General features: G+C 28.2%; 1 protein-coding gene across 2 annotated transcripts in view; it reads right to left on the bottom strand.

The window, feature by feature from the left end:
* Positions 1 to 1166: 1166 nt before the first annotated feature.
* The window catches only part of HGTX (HGTX homeodomain transcription factor), a 90563-nt gene continuing 71583 nt past the window's right edge, over positions 1167 to 20146 (bottom strand). For both annotated transcript variants that reach the window (XM_088182420.1, XM_088182421.1), the window contains one exon: positions 1167 to 2391. In XM_088182420.1, the coding sequence (XP_088038546.1) occupies positions 2197 to 2391 (195 nt within the window). In that variant the 3' untranslated portion in view covers positions 1167 to 2196. The remainder of the gene's footprint in view (positions 2392 to 20146) is intronic.

Genomic DNA, 20146 nt, shown 5'->3' with positions numbered 1-20146 from the left:
CTACACCTATTAATATTTATGGTAATATTTTTTAATTCAATTATAAATTAGTAATAAGCAATAGTTTTCACTTGTAGCACATATAAATAAATTGTCATTAAATATTATGTTTCGCCCTGAATATTGTGATGTCACAATAAATCTGTATCTGCTGTTTGGCCACATGTATTTGGTGTTCGTTAACCTAAAAAATTTCTACATGTACCAATATTTATGGTATTATTTTTTAATTCAACTATAAATTAGTAATAATCAAAGCTTTCACTTGTAGCATATACAAATAAATTGGCATTAAATATTATGTTGTGAAATCAAAATAATATCAAAAATATTTGGTGGGTGTTGATAAATCTCAAAATTATCTATATTTATTAATATTATTTTAATTTTAATATAAATCGTAATAGTAACAATTAAAATACGTCACGTGTTGTCACAGACGAACAAATACCTACTGAAGCTTTTTGATTGCACTGACGCTCGAGACGTCACTAAAATACTATAGTTAAACTGTTTGTTCACACGTAGTTAGTGTTGATCAATTTAAAAACGTCAAACATTGACTAATGCGTATTGTAATATTTTTAATTAAACTATAAGTTAGTGTTAAACAACAGCTATTACTTAGAGCACAATTAAATAATATTTTTTAGCCTGACGCTTGTGACTGTTGTTAAGCTGTTAAATAAATCTCAATACTACTTTAACGCAATTGAAAATAAGTTACAATTAATATCTCTCAGTTGTAGCACAGACAAATAAATCCCAATTCCTTGATGCATGTGAGGTGACGATGATCTGTAGTTGAGGTATTTTGTCAAATATATTTACTGTTGATATTTCCCTATAGTTCTACTTTTCACATTTTACACTCTTCTAATTTAATTAGAATTTGTTTCACTCAAGAGCATTTATATTGATATAAATATTGTGATGCATGAAATCTCTGAAATCATAATCATAATTGCCAATGTTCATACATATATTAATTTCGCTAGTTGCTAAAATATATAAATATATACAAACCTATTGAATGTTCAGCATATATAGGCAGATGAGGGTTGCAAACCACTGAATTAATCAAGTAAAAGAAAAATCGACGGAACAAATTTCATAATTTTATTATATAATACAAATATTCTTAAAACGTAAATTTTATACATACATTTTTTCTTTTCGAAAGCTTAGAAACATTGTAAGTTTTCCACATAGTATGTTCATAACAACGCGTCGACTGTCGTTCCAGTACAGATTGGGCCAAAATTATGCGCGTAACAAATAAAATTTGATCATCTTAAACACTACCGTTTCATCGCCATTGAAATAATAAATAGATTGAATGTGCTAAGATTTTTTTTTAATTTTTAATATACATTTATTTTATAGCGTCGTAGACTTAATTTATCTAGAAACGACCTATGATTGCACTGGACATTTTTATTTTTAATATTTACAGGTTAATGGTTTCACATAAATATATTTAATGTTATCGTTTTTAAATAATCTTAAGCTCGGTGTATACTATATACAATGAAGAATTATTAATTAATATAATAAATAATTTCACATAATCATGAATATTTATTGTTTTGAAAATGTATAAGAACGAAATTAAAACACTTTTTATTATTTACTTAAAGCTATCGTTATATGAATTTCGTTCAAGTGCAATTTTTTGATTAAATGTATTTTTATACAATGCTTGTATTGTTCATGTGTAAAACAATTATATAAATTAAATTCGAATCAAGCGCCAAATATACTGGTACAAGCATATTATATTCATGATTACTAAATACGGCTAAAAGCCTATTGGTATTGGATAGCGACAAAAATCGCACTATCCTATACAAATAGTAACACTTTTCGACTAAACACGTTTCGCACAATCGTTAAATATTTAATAAAGTTTTTTATCAATCACTTAATTACATATATTTTTTCATAAGCTAAAATCACTGTCTTTGCATTTATATTTATATATTTTATGAGTCACTATAATCACACTGCATTTCACAACAGTCAGCGCCTCTCAAACGTTTTTAATATATATATATTTTAAATAAATTATAGTTTGAAATAATTATTGAGATCATCGTTTAAATGTTATGCATTATTAATTATGACTTATGGTATTTTTTATGGTTGTTGGTGTTTTTTTAAGAGGCGCTTTTCTTATGGAGATTCCATGGGTCATTAAGGCCGATGATGTTGCAGTTCTCTGCGCAACCGCTTGGCGGCGTTGTCATCTTCTGGGTCACTTCGACAGTCATCATCGTCCATTGGTGGTTCTTCGCATTCTTCGCCGAGTTCTTCTTGTTTGCGTTTCGCGGTTGCCATTTCTGCCGCGTGTTTTTTGCGCCATTTGGTTCGTCTGTTTTGAAACCAAACCTGAAAATACAAAAAAAAAACAGCAATTAAACAAAGTTTTTATTAACCCTTTAGAAGCAAGATGCGGATAAATCCGAATCACCGTGCAGGGCTCTTAAGTGCGAGATGCGGATTTATCCCACACTATAAAATATATATGCATGTACATACAAAAAAAAATATTTAAATTTTTTTATTTGTATTTTTCCAGAAAAAAACAGGAAAATTGTTGCATTATTTTGCTGGTTTTATCCGGAATAAATTTTATTTTTTCTATATTCTTTTTTAATTAATTTTTATTAAGTGATTGTCAAAAACATTTATATTTTTTTTCTTACCCTTCCATTTTATCCCTTTTTACTTTTTAAATTTAATTCTGAAGGTTAATAAAGATGCAGCAGAGAATGACTATAAACGTATAAAAAAAATCACAATTATATCTTTTACTTTTTTTTTTTAGTTGATAATTGACATATTTCTTGACTTTTTATAAAATTTAATTCCGCACATAAAGGATTCATATCTTCTCATCTTCTTCTATTATACATTTTATTCCACATAAAATTTTGACCAATAAAACAAATGATTTTTTGGTTCTACACAAAAAGTCGATCTATCATATTTTGTCAAAAATGTTATTTAACATTTATTAAAACTCATAGGTTGCTAATATTATATAATTAAACGAAGTTTATTTCGTCGTTCATTTCAATTTAAAAAATGGGATACAAAAAACATCGCGATACTATTAAATATAATTTGATCAGAAATCACAGTTAGTAGGCAGTATTTAATAAACGCATATCATAAGTTTCTGCCAAATTAGCTCGTCATATGTTTTTTTTAACTACTTCGTTGTTTTACCGCATTATTTCGAGATTTATATTTTGTGCTGTGTTTTGCTTTCTAAAAATTGTTGATAAATTGAATTCCAATTGAACCTAATTTACCACAGTTTTATTGTAATTTGTATAAATTTTGCAATGACTATAGATTTATTAATGATTTAAATCTAATAGTAGTTTTTCCCTACTGATTAAACTGAGTTATAAAAAAGTTAATATTTAAACATAGGATAGAATAATATTATTTTAATTTATCATATCAAATTCTGCCTTTATCATTAAATTTATATTTTTAGTAAATCGATTTTATATTTTGTGTATAGTTATGATAAAAAATATTTTGATAAAAAACAGTTTTCACCGTACGCATTATTTTATTTATAATATTTTTTATAAATTAAGAATAACAAATAAATATATTGTAACTTTTACAATTCTATAATAAAATAAATATAATAATATATCAGTATTATTAATTTTCATAAAAAATTCAATATACAATAGTTTTTGATTTTCAAATTTAAATTATAGGGGGGCTTAACGCAAATATAATAATTTAGTTTTTACTTATAACTGATTGAAGGGTAGATAGTATTACTGGAATAAAGAAACACTTTCGAAAATTAAAATTATATTTTTTGTACAATATGTTTAGTCGATTTTTTGTTTATTGTATTATATGGTTAGTTAAAATATTGACGAGATATTTTGCTTCACTGAATGTGATGTCAAAATCAATTATGGTTAGTTATGTATTGAATCTGTATAGAACTGAGATTTATATTTATATCATTAGTATTTTAGATCTTTTTTCTAAAACGAAAAAAAATATTTATACCATTATTTTTATACTAAGTTATGTTATATAGAATATATTGAGGTATATGTTGAATTTATATAAAGCTGAGATTAAAATTTTTAAAATAAGTGTTATATACTACATTTATATTTTTTTATAAAATTTAAATGTTTTACAATTTTATACACTAAGCAAAAAATATTTTTATAATGGGTTATGATGTTTACTAAACTGAGGTATGTTTTAAATTATTTAGAGCTGAGATTTGGATTTCTGTGATTATTATTTGTATAAGGTCTTGCTTTTGAATTTTAGGAATTTATTGAATTTTTTTTATTTTTATTCTTAAGAAATATTACATGTGATTTTACAGAAAAGCTTAATTTTTTAGATATTTTATTCCTAAATAAGTAATAAAATAAAATTTTAATAATAATATATTTGTTAAATTAAAATTTAATGTGAAATCGGCAAAGTCTACTATAGATTGCCGCAATTATATATAATACACCTATGCTTAATTAACTCGTAGTATGAATAAAAAAGCAGTGTCTAACTAGTAGTTAAAACAATAATAAAACACTAACTCAACAAAACTACCTGTCATACATTTTGCTCTAATGTTTTCTGAAACATGTAGTTTTATTACTAGCTTTTATTTATATTATTATTCTCTTTTATGCATTATTTATTTCTGATAATTTTTACAGTAAAGTAATGCCTTAAAAATTATTATAAAAATAGTTTATATTTTATTATATTCTACGTACATTTTTCGTGCCGTTTTTACCCTTTAAAATATTATTTTTGTTACGGTTTTTATTCAAATTACAAATCAAAAAATTATAACTAGTAATGAAGTGTATATTCTAGCTTAGCTTGATGGTTTATTAATTCGCCACTAAACTTTAGTAGTGTCTTAATTGATTCACCACTAAACTTCAATAGTATATACATTTAAGTAACTATATGTATGTTTAGCTTGGATAAAATAAAATACAAAGAATTTATTTTAACATATATTAAAATTTCACAAATATTTATAATAAATTGTGAACATAAATCGATATTTCACAATGTTTTATTTATTTATAGTGCTTCATTATTGCTACATCTGAATGTTTGAGTGTAGGTTTTATCTCTGAGCAGTATTTCGTTATTGTTATGGAATTCTATAAAACTCCAAAACGAGCCTATGGCCGAAAGTTTCGCTTTATAATTAGATTCGCCTACTCCAAAGCTGTGCGGCTTTGTTGCGAACGATTCGTATTGCGAAATTAATTATCTAGTCGCATTTAAGATTTAATACGCAATTAATTAAGCGGAATCCCGCTCTCCCCTCGAATTATTATTTCAGGCTACGGTTCAACAAACTAAATCCTCTTAAAATTAATTTCGACGGAGGGACGGTAAACAGTACAACGGCGTCAACAGTCGTACTCATACACTGCGCACAAAGTCCATTATTGCCAGTGCCGGACTAGAACGAAAGTTTACGGGGCCGCATTTTTAATAAATCTATTTTAAATATTTTATTGCAACATGACGTTAGCGTTAAACTGGTATAAATACAAGCAACACCACTAAGTATGTGGTGATACACACGACTGAAATCAAATTGTATAAATCAGTTAGATATATTATTTCTAATCATAAACCATTGTTAATAATATGTCACAATGAACATCTTAACTTGATTTAAATATAATTATTAATCTGTGATATTGCAATAATTAAAAAATAACTAATCTGTAATTATTGATTGAAAATTTAATTGTAAAATAATCACTTTTTCTGATCTCAAAGACACGATAGAAATTGGAATAGGAATTAGAACTTAAGTCTGATATATCGCATTTAGGCAATAAAATAATATGGAAATAATTTATTTTAAATTTAAAAAATTGTAATGTTTTAAAATATTCTGTTTTTTATAGTTAAATTAAATGTCTGTTAACACTTCTGATTTATTAAATATCAATAACTGAATTATAATGCCGGGTTATATATGATTTAAACTATAAACTGAGATTTTGATTTATTGGATTAGTATTGACATAAAATTTTGTTTTTAAATATCAGAACTGTTAAATATTTTATTTGTTATTATGTTTAACGTTTTTCAATTTATATTATATGACACAATAATAATAATTGTTAGGTTATGATTAGTATATATTATATAATAAATATAAACTGAGGTAGGTGTTGAATTTTTTTAGAGCCAAGATTTGGATTTCTGTCATATGTGGTCATATTTTAGATATCAGAAATTTAATATATATTTTTTTCTTCATAAATTAAACTTTTTAAAATAATTTAAATTGCAGTTATATGGTTTTAATATATATTGCGGTATTTTTTCCAAGCTAAGATTATAATTATTGTATTTTTTGATTAAAAAATTATATTTTATGTATAAAAATTACAATATTTATTTTAGTCTGCTGTTGAAATCGATTTTTATAAATATATAAAGCAATCTTTTTTAATTAAAATGTTATAAGGCGTTTAAAAAAATGTAACACAAATCAGAACAAAGCGATATAATTTTCTTAGTTTGAAATGATCGAGTTCTAGCGATACATCGTAGAACTTTATACATCACACTTTGATGGACTTTTATTATTTTTTTCATAGTATCGACCGATCACAATTTAACAGCTTGAAATCGTGTAAACATTGACAATCACTGCTCAGATTGATTGATAGCTGTGAAGGAATTTTGAAATGCCATCCTCTTCCAAATATAAAAAACTGATTTAAAGCGCGTTCCGCGCATAAAACGACGTGTTTTAACAGCGTTGTTTTACGATATTATTTATATTGTGAACCATTAAAAAACAAAACGAAAACCAACGGTTTACGGCCACACAAAAAGCTCGGCCACGGCGAAAGCTCAATAAAAAGAGCTTATTCGCGTGACCTTAAATCGCGGAAAGCCTTTCATTGTTGTGCCGTCTCTCTTTGTTGTTTAGGATAACGTAACAAATAATTAATAATAATGAAGCGATTTCCGTACTTCGCCTTCATGTTTTCGGCGTAAGGGGTTGTTAAGAAGGCCTCGGGGGTTGGGGGCTGTGGGGGTCGATGATTAATGAACATTATATGGCCGGCTAAGTACCGTGTAATTTGCAAATACAACGCATAATTACCCCGGCGATGTTTTGTCTTCGTCTTGCGTTAATAACGATGGAACGAGGTAGAAGGAGACGAATAATAGGTAGTCAGTGCAGTATAGGAACGGTTCGATAGGAGAGGCTCAACGGTTCTTAATCGTTGATATTATAGGAACCCCTTAAAAATAAAAGTAACATATTTATTTTTAAATAATCTATAGATATTTCCGCTTCATCCAGAATAATATGTGACGTATGTAACGCTGTCAATAAATATTTTTGGATTAGTGTCAGATTATTAACACGCTCCCATATGTTGCGAGTTCATGATAGTTTTTATAAAGTTATATAAAATATAACAGAAAGCTTTCACAATAACCTGTTCCATTTAAATGACTAACAAAACATCAAAGTTGTTTATGAAGTATAAGATTCACTATATTATGACATCAACTAATTTCCGGAAAAATATATTAGTTATCATAAAGTATGAGAGTCTTAACTGAATATTTTTAATTTAGTATTTTTTACGTTTTATCTTTTATAAGCATATGTATTTAAGATATTAAATTATTTTGTATAAATAACGTTATTAATGTTTTAAGTCTTAAAACTTTAATACATATTTGTTTATTCATATTAAAAAAATTTGTTGAAAGTATTCCAGTTAGTTCTAAATGAAAATGTTATGCAAAATGATCTCTTCAAAGTTGATTGTTATTTTTTATGTTTAGTTCAATCGGATCAATGTCGATAAAATTTAATTATTTCACACGAAACTCAGTTTGAAAATCGCAGACAAAGCTCCAAAGACACGTTTGCGTCTCGCTCTGGCTTCGGGCAATTTTCACCGCATCGTATATATCCGTCTCTGTCGTCTGGCATTAAAACAATGAGCTGAATTTAACAGAGACGGAGTTTGTTGAATCTTCCAGTTAACAAAGTTGAAGCTCGGCTTAAAGTGAATTTATGCACGAGACGTGTGGATGCGAATAATGGTTATTAATTGGAGATTAAAAAAGGACAGCGACCATTAATTACGTCATAATTATTGCAAAACGGATAAGACAAGCTACAGAAATATTATCGCAGATAATCTTGCGACGATATTCCAAAGTTTCCTCTCTTTATTATCATAATTAATTATATCGACAAAACAAATTCGAAGGTCGGCGCTCTAGCTTCAGAGCGGTACTCAATTTTAAAAGTTAAACCATAATTATTATTATACCAACTTTCGGAATCGTTTGCGAATTAAACCAACGCACTCAGTTTTAACGCTCGCTAATGACGATTGCAAATCGTGTTTGTAAACTATGTAATAATTGAGATATATGTATTTTGTGCGCAATCTTATGTCTATTAGGAGGCGTTCTGGGGGAGGGTTTTCCAGAGGGTGTTTGAAAATGGCTCTTAGGGGTGGTCATTAACCGATGTTAGGACAAATTATTTGCGTTATCAAGACGCTATAACGGCGAATATTACCGTGGCAAACATGATTTAGGGCCATATAAAGGGCTGATTAAACTGACGTGGCCTTATTTAATAAATACCGGATATTATCCCTTTACGCTCGCAACTTGTAGGCGAACAATTAACTTGATTTATTTATTTATGCATATACGTATCTGTATATAATAATGAATATTATAATATATGTTTATACAATAGTATATATTTTAAGTTGAGTTTTGGTTAAAAAATATGAGCTTTCGATATTCGTTAAGCTTAGATATTAAAATAAAAATATTTCGGCTTTTAGTTTTTATCATAAATATTAGCGAAAAATACCATAAATAATTATATTAATTATATTATCACAGGAATCACTTATATTAATTAAGTTGAGCTTATGGTTAAAAAGTGAGTTTTTATATCAAAATTTTGAGCACTTTTTATTGATTTTTAATAAAATAAAAATATTTCGGTTTTCAGTTTATATCAATATGAGTTTAAAGTTAATATTATGTATCATATATAGTAGAAAAAAAAACCGTGAATGATTAAATAAATTTTAGTATCACACATTGATCTTTGATAAGCTGAAAATAAAAATATTTCGATTTTTAGTTAATATGAATATAAGTTTAAAGTAAATAGTAATTGTAGCAAAAAACATTACCAATGATTATATAAATTCTAGTATCACATGAATCATTTGCAATAATAAAGTTGAGCTCATACTAAAAAAAAGTGAGTTTTTTGGTTTATTAGTATATGAGTTTAAAAATAATATATGTATTATAATTTAAATAGTAGAAAAAAATACAATTTTTATTTATAATAATTCTAGTGTCAGACGAATTATAAATATTTAATAATTAAGTTGAGCTTATTGTAAAAAATAAGCTTGCATTACATACATTTTATCATTTTGCATTGATTTTCAGTAAGGTTAGATAAAATAGAGTTTAAGACTATTCATATGTATCATAACATAAAACACAATTAATAATATATAAATTCTGGTATTTCGCGAACCATTAAGACTTATTAACTTGAGCTTTGGATAAAAAAAATGGGTTTAATCATTTCGTATTAATTTTTGATAAGCTTTGAATGATTAAGTTTAAAGTTTGTATCACATATAATATATTTCAATACCTCCAATAATTTTATAAATTATGGTATTTTACCAATCATTACAACTAACAAAATTGAGCTTTTGATAATAAAATAATGATTTAAAAAAAAATCAAAATTCGATCAATCCTAAAAATTTTAGTTTGATTTTTATAATAATTTAAGGTATAATCCAATAATCTAGCTCTACAATAATTAAAAAAAACTTAAAATAAACTTTTATTTTTTTCAAAGTGAAAATAATCCATAGTATACAAAAAAAATGTAATATTATTAGTAATACTATATATTTACTAACTTATTATTTAGCACAGCATAAAATTACTTTCTGTGTTTCAAAAAAAAATATATGTATATTCTTAAGACTAATATATTTTTATTTTTTTTCACTGCTATTTTTGTTATATTTATATTAGGTAACAGTGCATTATGTTATATTTATATTAGGTACCTGTGAATCCAAATATAATAACATGTTAATTGATAAAAACATTATTTCGAGTTTATATTTAATTTCGAGTTAAGAATGATAATTGTTTATTTATTTGACACGTTTTCATATTAAACAATCATAAAACTTTTCTTATTTCTATAACTACGGATAAATAATTTTACAGTCAATGATATGTAAAGAGATTTTCATTATTTAATAAATTGTAAAGCTGAAATTTCGTTACAAAAATATAATATTTCTGTAGAAAAATATGTACTGTCCTAATTTTAATTAATTTCTAACTCGATCTTTACACATGTAAATGGAATTTATTTTTTATCTTCCTTAAGTAATTTGTGTAATATTTAATAAAACGTATTATTGGAAAGATCATGTTAACCTCAAAATACATATTTTTTATTTAGCTGTTGTGTTAATTTTAGGTTTAACAAATAGTGTACTATGGTAAAAATACTACAATTATACATTTACGATATCAAAGTTTATATTACAATACATCAATAGTATTTGTTTTATTGTTGATGTTGTAAAATGTACATCTTTTTAGTTTTCGAGCATTTTATGCATACATTTGAAAGAATAAGCTAATCTTAGTATTTTCAGTAAAGTTGGTTATTTTATCGATTTTACATTTGATTTAATTTAATGTTTTAATGATTCTCAAATACATTATCGTATTAATTATTTTATTGCTTTGTAAATAAATCACTTTATTGACCTTTTTCATTATTTTTACAGTTGTAAATGTTTCTTTCATAATTAATTATTTTCCTACACATTTATAACTAAAAATCTCCCGGATCATAATTGTTTTATATTATGTAAATCTTATTTTAAAACAAATTTGCATCGCCTATTAATTTTAATTGTATCAAGGGCGGTTTTGTTTGGCGCCAATCACCCCATATAATTTGCAAAGTAATTAAGAGGGGGGATTTAAGGGCGGCCAGGGCGGGGGTGGGACAGTGGAAGGTAGTATCATTTGATACAAAGTGTAAAGGGGTGCCTCGTGAAAAGGGGAAGCCATCGTCTGCTACTACACTTTCGGAGGAGAACGAGAGTAATATTCCTCGTGCCCTCCGAAACGGGAGGGCTAAATCCTGCGTGGGGCTGTTTTGGTCATTTGTCTGCGGTGTCGGAATGAAGTGGCATAATGCTAGCGGATGAAACGGCAAACGGGCTAAATCTAATGTGCGCTAACGGCCTTATAAAGCTGAGACTTTTGAGCGAAGCCCTCCGACATACTGTTTTGGGGCGGTTGCACGGCTAAAGTGGAAACTTGTGTCGTTCAGCGTAAATGTGTGTGTTTGAAGGTGATTTAAGAAAGTTTCTTTAAACATATTTTAACAAAATGAGCAACACAAGCATCTCTTTGGTTATACAATAATAAGTTATATCTCTAAATATAAGTTTGTAAGTGAAATTATGACACATTTACATTTAATATACAACAGGGTAGGAAAGACGTGAATTAATACAATTTTGGAATCAATCGCTTATTGCTGCTCACTGCTTTAAGCAAGACACTCTTTCAACTGACATACATTATTTTTATTAAGCTAGTACATATTTCTTAATTTAATGTTTAGTTCTTCAGGCTTTTTCTTGACATGCTCTTTCACTTGACATGTACTTCACTTTATTTGAATATGGAATTATATTGTTTTTGAGATAAATCAGTAAGTACGTGATCTTTTTGTTGGTAAAATTTATGTGTACTGATTTTAACTTATTTAGTTTGATTCTCCATTTAGCGGTCCATTTTTAAATTTCACAGATTGAGATGTTTAGTTTTTTATCCATTCTTTATTGTTTCTTATAGTTTCCAAGATTCGTGTCATCGGCAAATGTTACTGTAATGTTGGTTGAAACTTTTAGTAGATCATTGGTATAGAGAAGGTAGAGGAGTGGGCCCAGTACACTACTCTGAGGTACACCAGCGTTGATCTTCTTAATTTCTGAATAGCTGTCTCCTTGGTTAATTCTAAAGTAGTGATCATCAAGGTATGATTTGAATATATATGCATAATTACCCGGAAGGGTCTTTCGAGTTTTGTGGTTTAGTCCGTCATATTAGACATTGTCGAATTTTTGAGAGACGTCGAAAAACACAACCGAGCAGACGTTATTTTCTTTTAGTGGTTGTTATATCTTTCGAGTTCATCCAAATTGATGGTTGTGTTTTAACTTTTTTTTCTATTATGTGTGTTAATCTTTTGAGAGGAAGTTTTTCGAACAATTTGGAGAGCACTGGTAACAATGATATTGGCATGTGTGATGTGACTACTTTCAGCGGTTTTCCTAGCTTAGGGATCATGACTACTTTCGCGATCTTATACATATTTAAGTCAAAATACTGCGTTAAGGATTTTAGTGACTTCTTCAAGACCTGTCGATTGATTAAGTCATAAATCATGAGGCTTTATTCAAGTTGATATTGGATCTTATATTTTTTTGTACTTCTTTGACTGTGGCTGTAGAAATTATAATTTCTGTGTCTTGTAGTGAAGCACCGGTAAGCGATTATTCGTTTTCTTCTTCTGGGCTGGGTGTGAAAATGTCTTTGAGTAGAGATCTTTACTTTAATCGTTTTTGATCCATTTTCTTTGCATCATAATTTTATTTGGCAGTGTTAGAGAATAGGACGTAAATCCATTTTGTAGCATTTCAAAGTGAGTAATCTGTGCAATGTTCGACCGACAGTTTGCTTAGGTATGTTTTGACTGATTATATTTTGATTTCTTCATTAAGATTTCGGATAGCTTGATAGTGGATTTGCGCTCGTGTTCGCTACCATCTCTTTTGAGCTTTTATTTTTTCTCAGATGAGGTTTAATAATTTCGCGTTACATTTTATATGTTGTTGATGAGTTTATTTAGTTCGGTTTCAATTTGCTCTGGGTTTTCGATTTTTCTTAATAGTTTTAATTAAAAACGGATTTTGTAATTTTTGTATGATGTTTTTGCTAAGCGTGAGTACAATCGGAATACGATCAGAACTCAGTTCATTATTTCCTTTTATTTCATGAATTTGTCTGATATGTTTTTGATAATAAAAAAGTAAATTAGGTCAAGTTTTTTGTTGGAATCCGTTGGACATAGATAGCTTTAAGGAGTTCCGAGCCTTTATAGTTTTTAGCCTTGAATATAAAACGGTTTCTAAATTGTTTTTTTCTGAATACTCGTGTTCTTCTAACTTATATCTTAAGTTTTAATATCTTCATGATGTTTAATTTCAGTTTTAATATCTTCATTATGGTAAATATTTTGTTTTATTAGATTACCAATTTCTCTCTTTGTACTGTTATTGGGGTGATAAGCATGATTTGTATCCTTTTAATCTGCATTTTGTTTCTCGTGTGGCATGTGTTTCAAATATAAGAGATATATCTATATTGTTTATTGCTAAGACTGTGTGAAATTCATTGCGTTTGTGCATGAGTCCATTGGCATTCCAAGCCGATTTTTAAATTTGTTCTCTGGAGTGGAACGGTTTTTAATTTTCCCCAATCAAATCAAATGTTTTACATTTGATTTGATTTCTTCAACCATTTGTTTTATATTTTTGTGAACAAATTCTGTTGTGTTTTTGTTTTGTTTGTTGCGTTTTTATTGCAATTATTTTGCAAGCATTTGTATTATATCAGTGTTTCTTAACTTTTAACACCCATGGCCATGAAAAATTATGAGAGCATTAGCCAGAAATAGAAGTAATGGAATTTCGGGAAACATATGGAGATTCTTTGAATCGTATAGCAGACTACCAGTTAAGGTTAACTGTTATCTATAGTTTAACTCTAAGGACCTGAAAAAAATATAGTCACTACACTTCAATTAAATTTTGCATAGCGCGATCATCTTTAGCAAGATGTAAATAAAAACGGTATATACTAAAAATATATCAATGTTGTACTAAAAATAAATGATGTATATTTATATTAATTTATATACATATTCATACGTCAACATAAAAATCCGCAATTAATTTTACATAATTCGGACTTATCAAATCCGCACTAAAAGATTATTAACAAAATTTCCCCAAGATTAGTCAAATGTTTCGACATCTGAGTCACTATCACACATATGACTAAATAGTATTTCCTATTGCGATTTTTAAAATATTTTTAATATAACTATATCTTTATTTGATCCGAATATGAAGCTCAAGTTGTGTTAAATATTTATAAAGTGAAAAAATGCTGTATGTGGGCAACCAAATTTAGTTATACGTATGTATATTTAAAGGGTGTAACTCCACTCGTTTTAAAACATTCGATAAATATTGTCGCATAAAAATAATTTTAAAAATTCGTCCAAATTCAGTTTGAAATGGATTACCGCAGCTCACAGTTCATAGGCGGACCACCCCCGGACGATAAATATGTCAAAAATTCGAGGCCAGGGATCAGCGATAAAACAGATAAATCCATCCGATTTTTTCCTCTGTTTTCGTCCGGTTTTATGGCCGCGGCCGGATATCGCTTCAATCGCCGACCGGAAAACATCCGAACGCAAACACACATACACCAAAAACGGAGAATAATTTAAAAAAACTCGGAGAAAATGGATAAAACGTTAAAATGGCGCCCACCGTAAATATAGCCATCGTGTGCGGTATGATGGACATCGCAGGTTTGTAAAAATCGACATCCATGGATTATTTTGCCCCCAACGTCGTAACGAATAAATAACGCAAAGCTCGATGTGTAGCCGCGTCATATATTCTCTATTTGTGATATATTGTTGACGAAAGATAGCGATGAAAATATCAATACACATCTCGCACAAACACGCAAGTTGCGATAACATCATAAGGCAAAGATTCAATAAATATTATGACGGTGGAGTGAGGAAAAAATCGGGGAAAGCTGGAAACGTCGGAAAATTTAGTATCTGCGGTTAAGATCAATTGGGCGGAAAAAGAAAATCGCCACACTGAGTACGGTTCGTATTTAATCTTGCGTATACATCAAACGAGACCGAAAAACTCTATCAATATAATAATAGTAAAAAGGAATGATGATAAAAATATTTGCGTGGAAATATATACATCTATGTATTACATATATTTACACAGTAGGTTTTTTTAATATAAAAAAAATAAAATTTATATTAAGTCAATTAGCAATATTAAAAATTGCAATTGTCGCTCGCAAATTGGTCAATATTGAAGCAGTCCTCATTAAAAAAGGTACGCCTGAGCGAGATATTAACATTCAGTGGGTGAATACTGAACAGATTGTCCCGCGGGTGAGCCAAGTGGGAAAGGGGGCATAGCTACACATGTAACTAATGGGCCGGGGGCCACGGGCCTAATTACTATCTCCCCTGGTGCCTCCTTAATACCCACTTGCTTAACATATTTCCAAGTGCCATTGTATAGTGTATGTGTATATGTGTATACAAGATGAGCTGAAAACAATAAAAGTTTAACAAAATTTTAAGAAAGATGTTTACGGACGCAACATCTCTCAAATGCGCCATATTTTCTCGTTATGCAAGTCTAGAATATTTCTAAAGAATTTTATTTCAATATTGCTTATAACACAATTAAAACACTGATTTATATATTTCAATATCCCTTGTAATATGACATAGATTTTTTTAAATAAGATCGTTTTTTATATATGATTGATTTTTTCTCTGACATTATGACATCTAAATATATTATATACAGATAAAAACCAGGTTTAATTGCATTTTTATGGTTTATTATTTTATAGTATAACGCGTAGAATATTTTTATCATATTTATAGCTGCGTTTTTTACTTTGTGAAAAAAAAAATTTTTTCGTATAAAAGCCGCCAGATATCTGTATTATATTGTATTTTATATTTTTTTGGTAGTGTATATGTATTGTGGCTTTTAAAGAAAAATTGAAAAATGTGAAATATTTTGCTAAATTATTTGCCACTCTTGTGCTTGTGAGTCAAATGCTAAAACATTTTACTAATCTTGGAAATATTTGGTTAGTGTTCATTGGTAAATAGTTAATTTGAATTAAATATAGCTACATTTATAAAACTAATATTCCAGTAATTATTTTTTTGCTAATTCTTTTTTTTTTTAAGTGGACCGTGTGCATTTTTTAGCTACAAAGATTTAATAGTTAAATTTACTGAAAAAAACATGGGTACCAAAAAAAATATTTAAAAAAAAACGCGCATTAACACAATTACTTTGTTTTACGAAACGAATTTTTTTAAAACACACTTTTCTAAGTGCTTCTAATAAACCAATTTTGCCAGTACGAGTTTTGAATCAGGTCAACAAAGTAGGCAAGCAAGGGTTTTCATCGAGCTTTTGTCCTTGGCAGGGCGCCCCCATTTAAGTATTCCACGCAGATAGGCTGACATCGATATTTTAACTTTAAGCGATTATAAATTTTATAGCACATAATAATTTATAATTAATAATACATATATATCACAGATTCCCAGACCTTCAGTCTAGTGGTTAATATACATACTTATCAATATTCATTATGTGTGATTGACTTACTCAGTTGGTACAGATTTGCCCGTTGTAACGCATTGGGCTTACGCCTGCCAGATTACAACGGAAGATTTAATAAAAAATAATAATAATAAAAAAAACTTTAAATTGCGTTTTTCCAGTATCTGCGATCCCGACTTTCTTACATATTCTTAATCAATCCTAAACTAAAAAAATAAATGCTATAGTGTTTTTCATAAAATGAAATATGCAATATGAAAATGACATATTTTATAAAATATTTACAATAATTACACATATAGTTTTTAATTGTTTTTTAACCAAATATGCTTTATTTAATGTTGTTGTAATTTTTTGCTAGGAGGTATAGTTTTCTTGTTGTGCTCTTTTAAATATTTAGCAATAAATTTAAGACCCCTTTTTTAAAGAAATAAGGGTAAATTAATGTAACTATGTCAATAACGGAATATTTAAACTATTTTAAAATCATTTCTAAGGCAGTATTTGCATGCAGCACATTATTGTTCTCTGGCAAAATTAAGTTGATTATTTATTATAATTTTTAACAATATTTATTATATCTATTGACTTTTTTGCGCAAAAAGACGTATAAATCTTATTATTTATTAAAATTGTTTTTATCAAAAATAATACGCGTGGCCAAAAATAAAATAAAAAACATAATATATATAGCAGATAATGAGAATGAATCTTTGCAAAAAATATTTTATTAATATGATGCACACAACTATGCATCACGAATCCGTAATAAAATGGCGCAAGACAAAATAGTGCTGACAAAACAGCGCAACGAATATACAAAAAAATATAAAACAGTAATAATTCTATAGAAAACCGTAACTATAGAATAAAAAGCACCAAAGCTTTTTTCTAAACATCCACATTTGCATTTTTGCTGATGTTGCCATATTATATTTTTAATATATGCTTCGTAATGAAACTTAATTTGTTGATTTTCATTATTACGTTTCACGTAAGTGTGAATATAAAACATGTTTATTTTGTAAATAAAATAAATTATATCTATCGTAAAATATAGTTAAGGTAATACAACCTAACACTGTATTAATGGTTTTTAATTCATAGATCTCTGATTTATATTAATATGATTTTTACTTCAGTCTGGTGTCTCACTATTTCAATAATAGTTGTTGATTGTTTTTATCTCCTAGTAATGTACTAAGTTAAAGCATGTTTCGTTGCAGTATAAGATATACAATAAACATAGAGATAATATTGTAACGCATAATAATGTTTACATTTGTTGCAGTTGTATTCCATTTTTGGCTGAGAAGCTTATTTATATATTATTTATATCTTAAGTACATATAAATCGTCACAATTTTTATTTCTAATAATGAAATAAATAAACCGTATATATTACAATAATACATTTAAGTACGCTTTTAATAGCTTAATTACGACGTGACGCAATTTAGTGCGCGAGCCTTGGCAGTAAACTGCCTAACTTTTTAATTCCGTTTTATGGCTTATCAATACAGATTATAGTCGTGTCACAAAGCACTAAAATCTGTTTTGATATGCCCATCTCACTCGCTTCCGTCTTTCCTATCACGGCAACAAATTGCCATCAGCTTCTTTTTTTACGGTCGGCCTATTTGTTTTTATGGGCGGTTTACGATATCAATTTGATAAAATACCCATCATCAACACAGCAACAGCCAAACACAACAAAGAAACAAAAATCCAGACACGGACGGTCTAGGGCCATAGAGGAGGCGGACAAAACGGTTGACAAGTTTATACGGAGTTATTGCAGCACTTAACTAATTGAATCATTGGAAATGAAACATCGCGACCGAGTTGTAGCTTCCGCCATAAAACACGGTGCCAAAGGGGGCGAGGGGCGCGGGCGAGCGGGCAAGGGCGGTGCCCTTCAAGGGGTGACAAATATAAAATCTGATGTGTCTAATTGAAGTTAAATAGCGTCTCAAGTGTTCAATTAAACATCGCTTGAAAAGCTCTAATTACAAAATTTAATAATTTATTTATAAATTAAAATATAACACTTATATTTATCTACAAGATTATGTATGTTATGAGTCAACGCAGAGCGTTGATTTTGATGGGTTAGTCGTTTTTGATGACTGTCAATTATATTTATAAATATTTTTGCTAAAATTGATTGCTTTTTTAATAAATAAATAATACAAAATACTGTTTATTTAGATATATCATTGATTTTATCGTCCACATCAATTTTTTTTTAACTTGATTAAAAATATTTTAATAAATTATTTTGTATCGAAACTATTGAGACAATCACAAATACAGCATCTAGTAAAAATACATCAAGAATAAATAACAATAACTCAGCCAAAAGATGCAGATCGTGTATCGAGAAACAAACATTCCCGAAACGCCATAATATATTATCATGCAATAAATATTGTGCTCGATCAATAAAAGTGTGGACCAAACAATGTGATATTTCGTTTTGTATACGACACCATATAAAACGCATATAGCCATACGTATATATACACGTCGGATGTTTATATCGTTCCCAGTATCCAATTTGTCAGATGGGCCACGGTTACCCCCAAAAATCCGGCCCTGTGTCTTGCCGCTACATCAAAAGCATTGTTCCGCTATCCTTTTATTTGTTCGCTATTTGATTTCATTGGTCGTATACTTCCGCCATACAGCGGGTGGAAGAAGAATATGGGGACGGGAAAGAAGTTATCCATAAATATACATAATGCTTTGGCAAACCACCCAAATACGTATACACTTATTATTTCATACAAATATAATAATATAATATAAACGTATACAATTACTTAAGTGTGACACCAGGATAAAATAATTAACAATTAACAAATTGTGGCTTTTGTGTGAAAGCTTTCCTCTTATCGAATTACAGATACATTTATTTTATTGTTACACAGAGTGATACAATAATAATAAATATAAAACTTTAATTATCATCCTGTATAAAACATATATATTATTATTTTATTATCATACAATGAAATATATAACTCTTCATTGTTCTGCACAAAACACATTTGATATTCATGGATAAAACATGAAACGGTAATTAAAAACTTTATCGCTAGAATTTAACCGTCGATGATAGTCGGTTTATGTGCGTTATTTCAGTTTAATGCACGTTTTATTTATTTCATACGCACAATTGCAATATAAAGAGGATTTTAATTAAATTTGATTTCACAGCGTGGTTATAAACGTTCTTTATTATTTTTTTTAAATACGCCTCAGACGAAATTGTATTATGGCGAAAGCACAGAAAGGGAAACAGTCACAAAATTTAATTATTCCCGAGGTGTGCGTTTTATAAAAATGTTATAAGAGGAAAATATAAATAGAATCGCGGTGGGATTTTTCCACAGTACGATCGTAAAGTGTATATATTTATTGTTTTTAATCTGATTTACAATTTTAATTTATTTTATCTAGTTTCATAAAAAAACTAACGACAGAATTTATAATAATGCCTAATTTATTAAAA

This window comes from Plectrocnemia conspersa, unplaced genomic scaffold (assembly GCF_051122295.1).
Source record: "Plectrocnemia conspersa isolate PC_06_02 unplaced genomic scaffold, ASM5112229v1 ptg000003l, whole genome shotgun sequence".
Taxonomy (NCBI): domain Eukaryota; kingdom Metazoa; phylum Arthropoda; class Insecta; order Trichoptera; family Polycentropodidae; genus Plectrocnemia; species Plectrocnemia conspersa.
The sequence above is the reverse complement of the archived record's forward strand: the minus strand, read 5'-3'. Positions and strand labels throughout refer to the sequence as shown.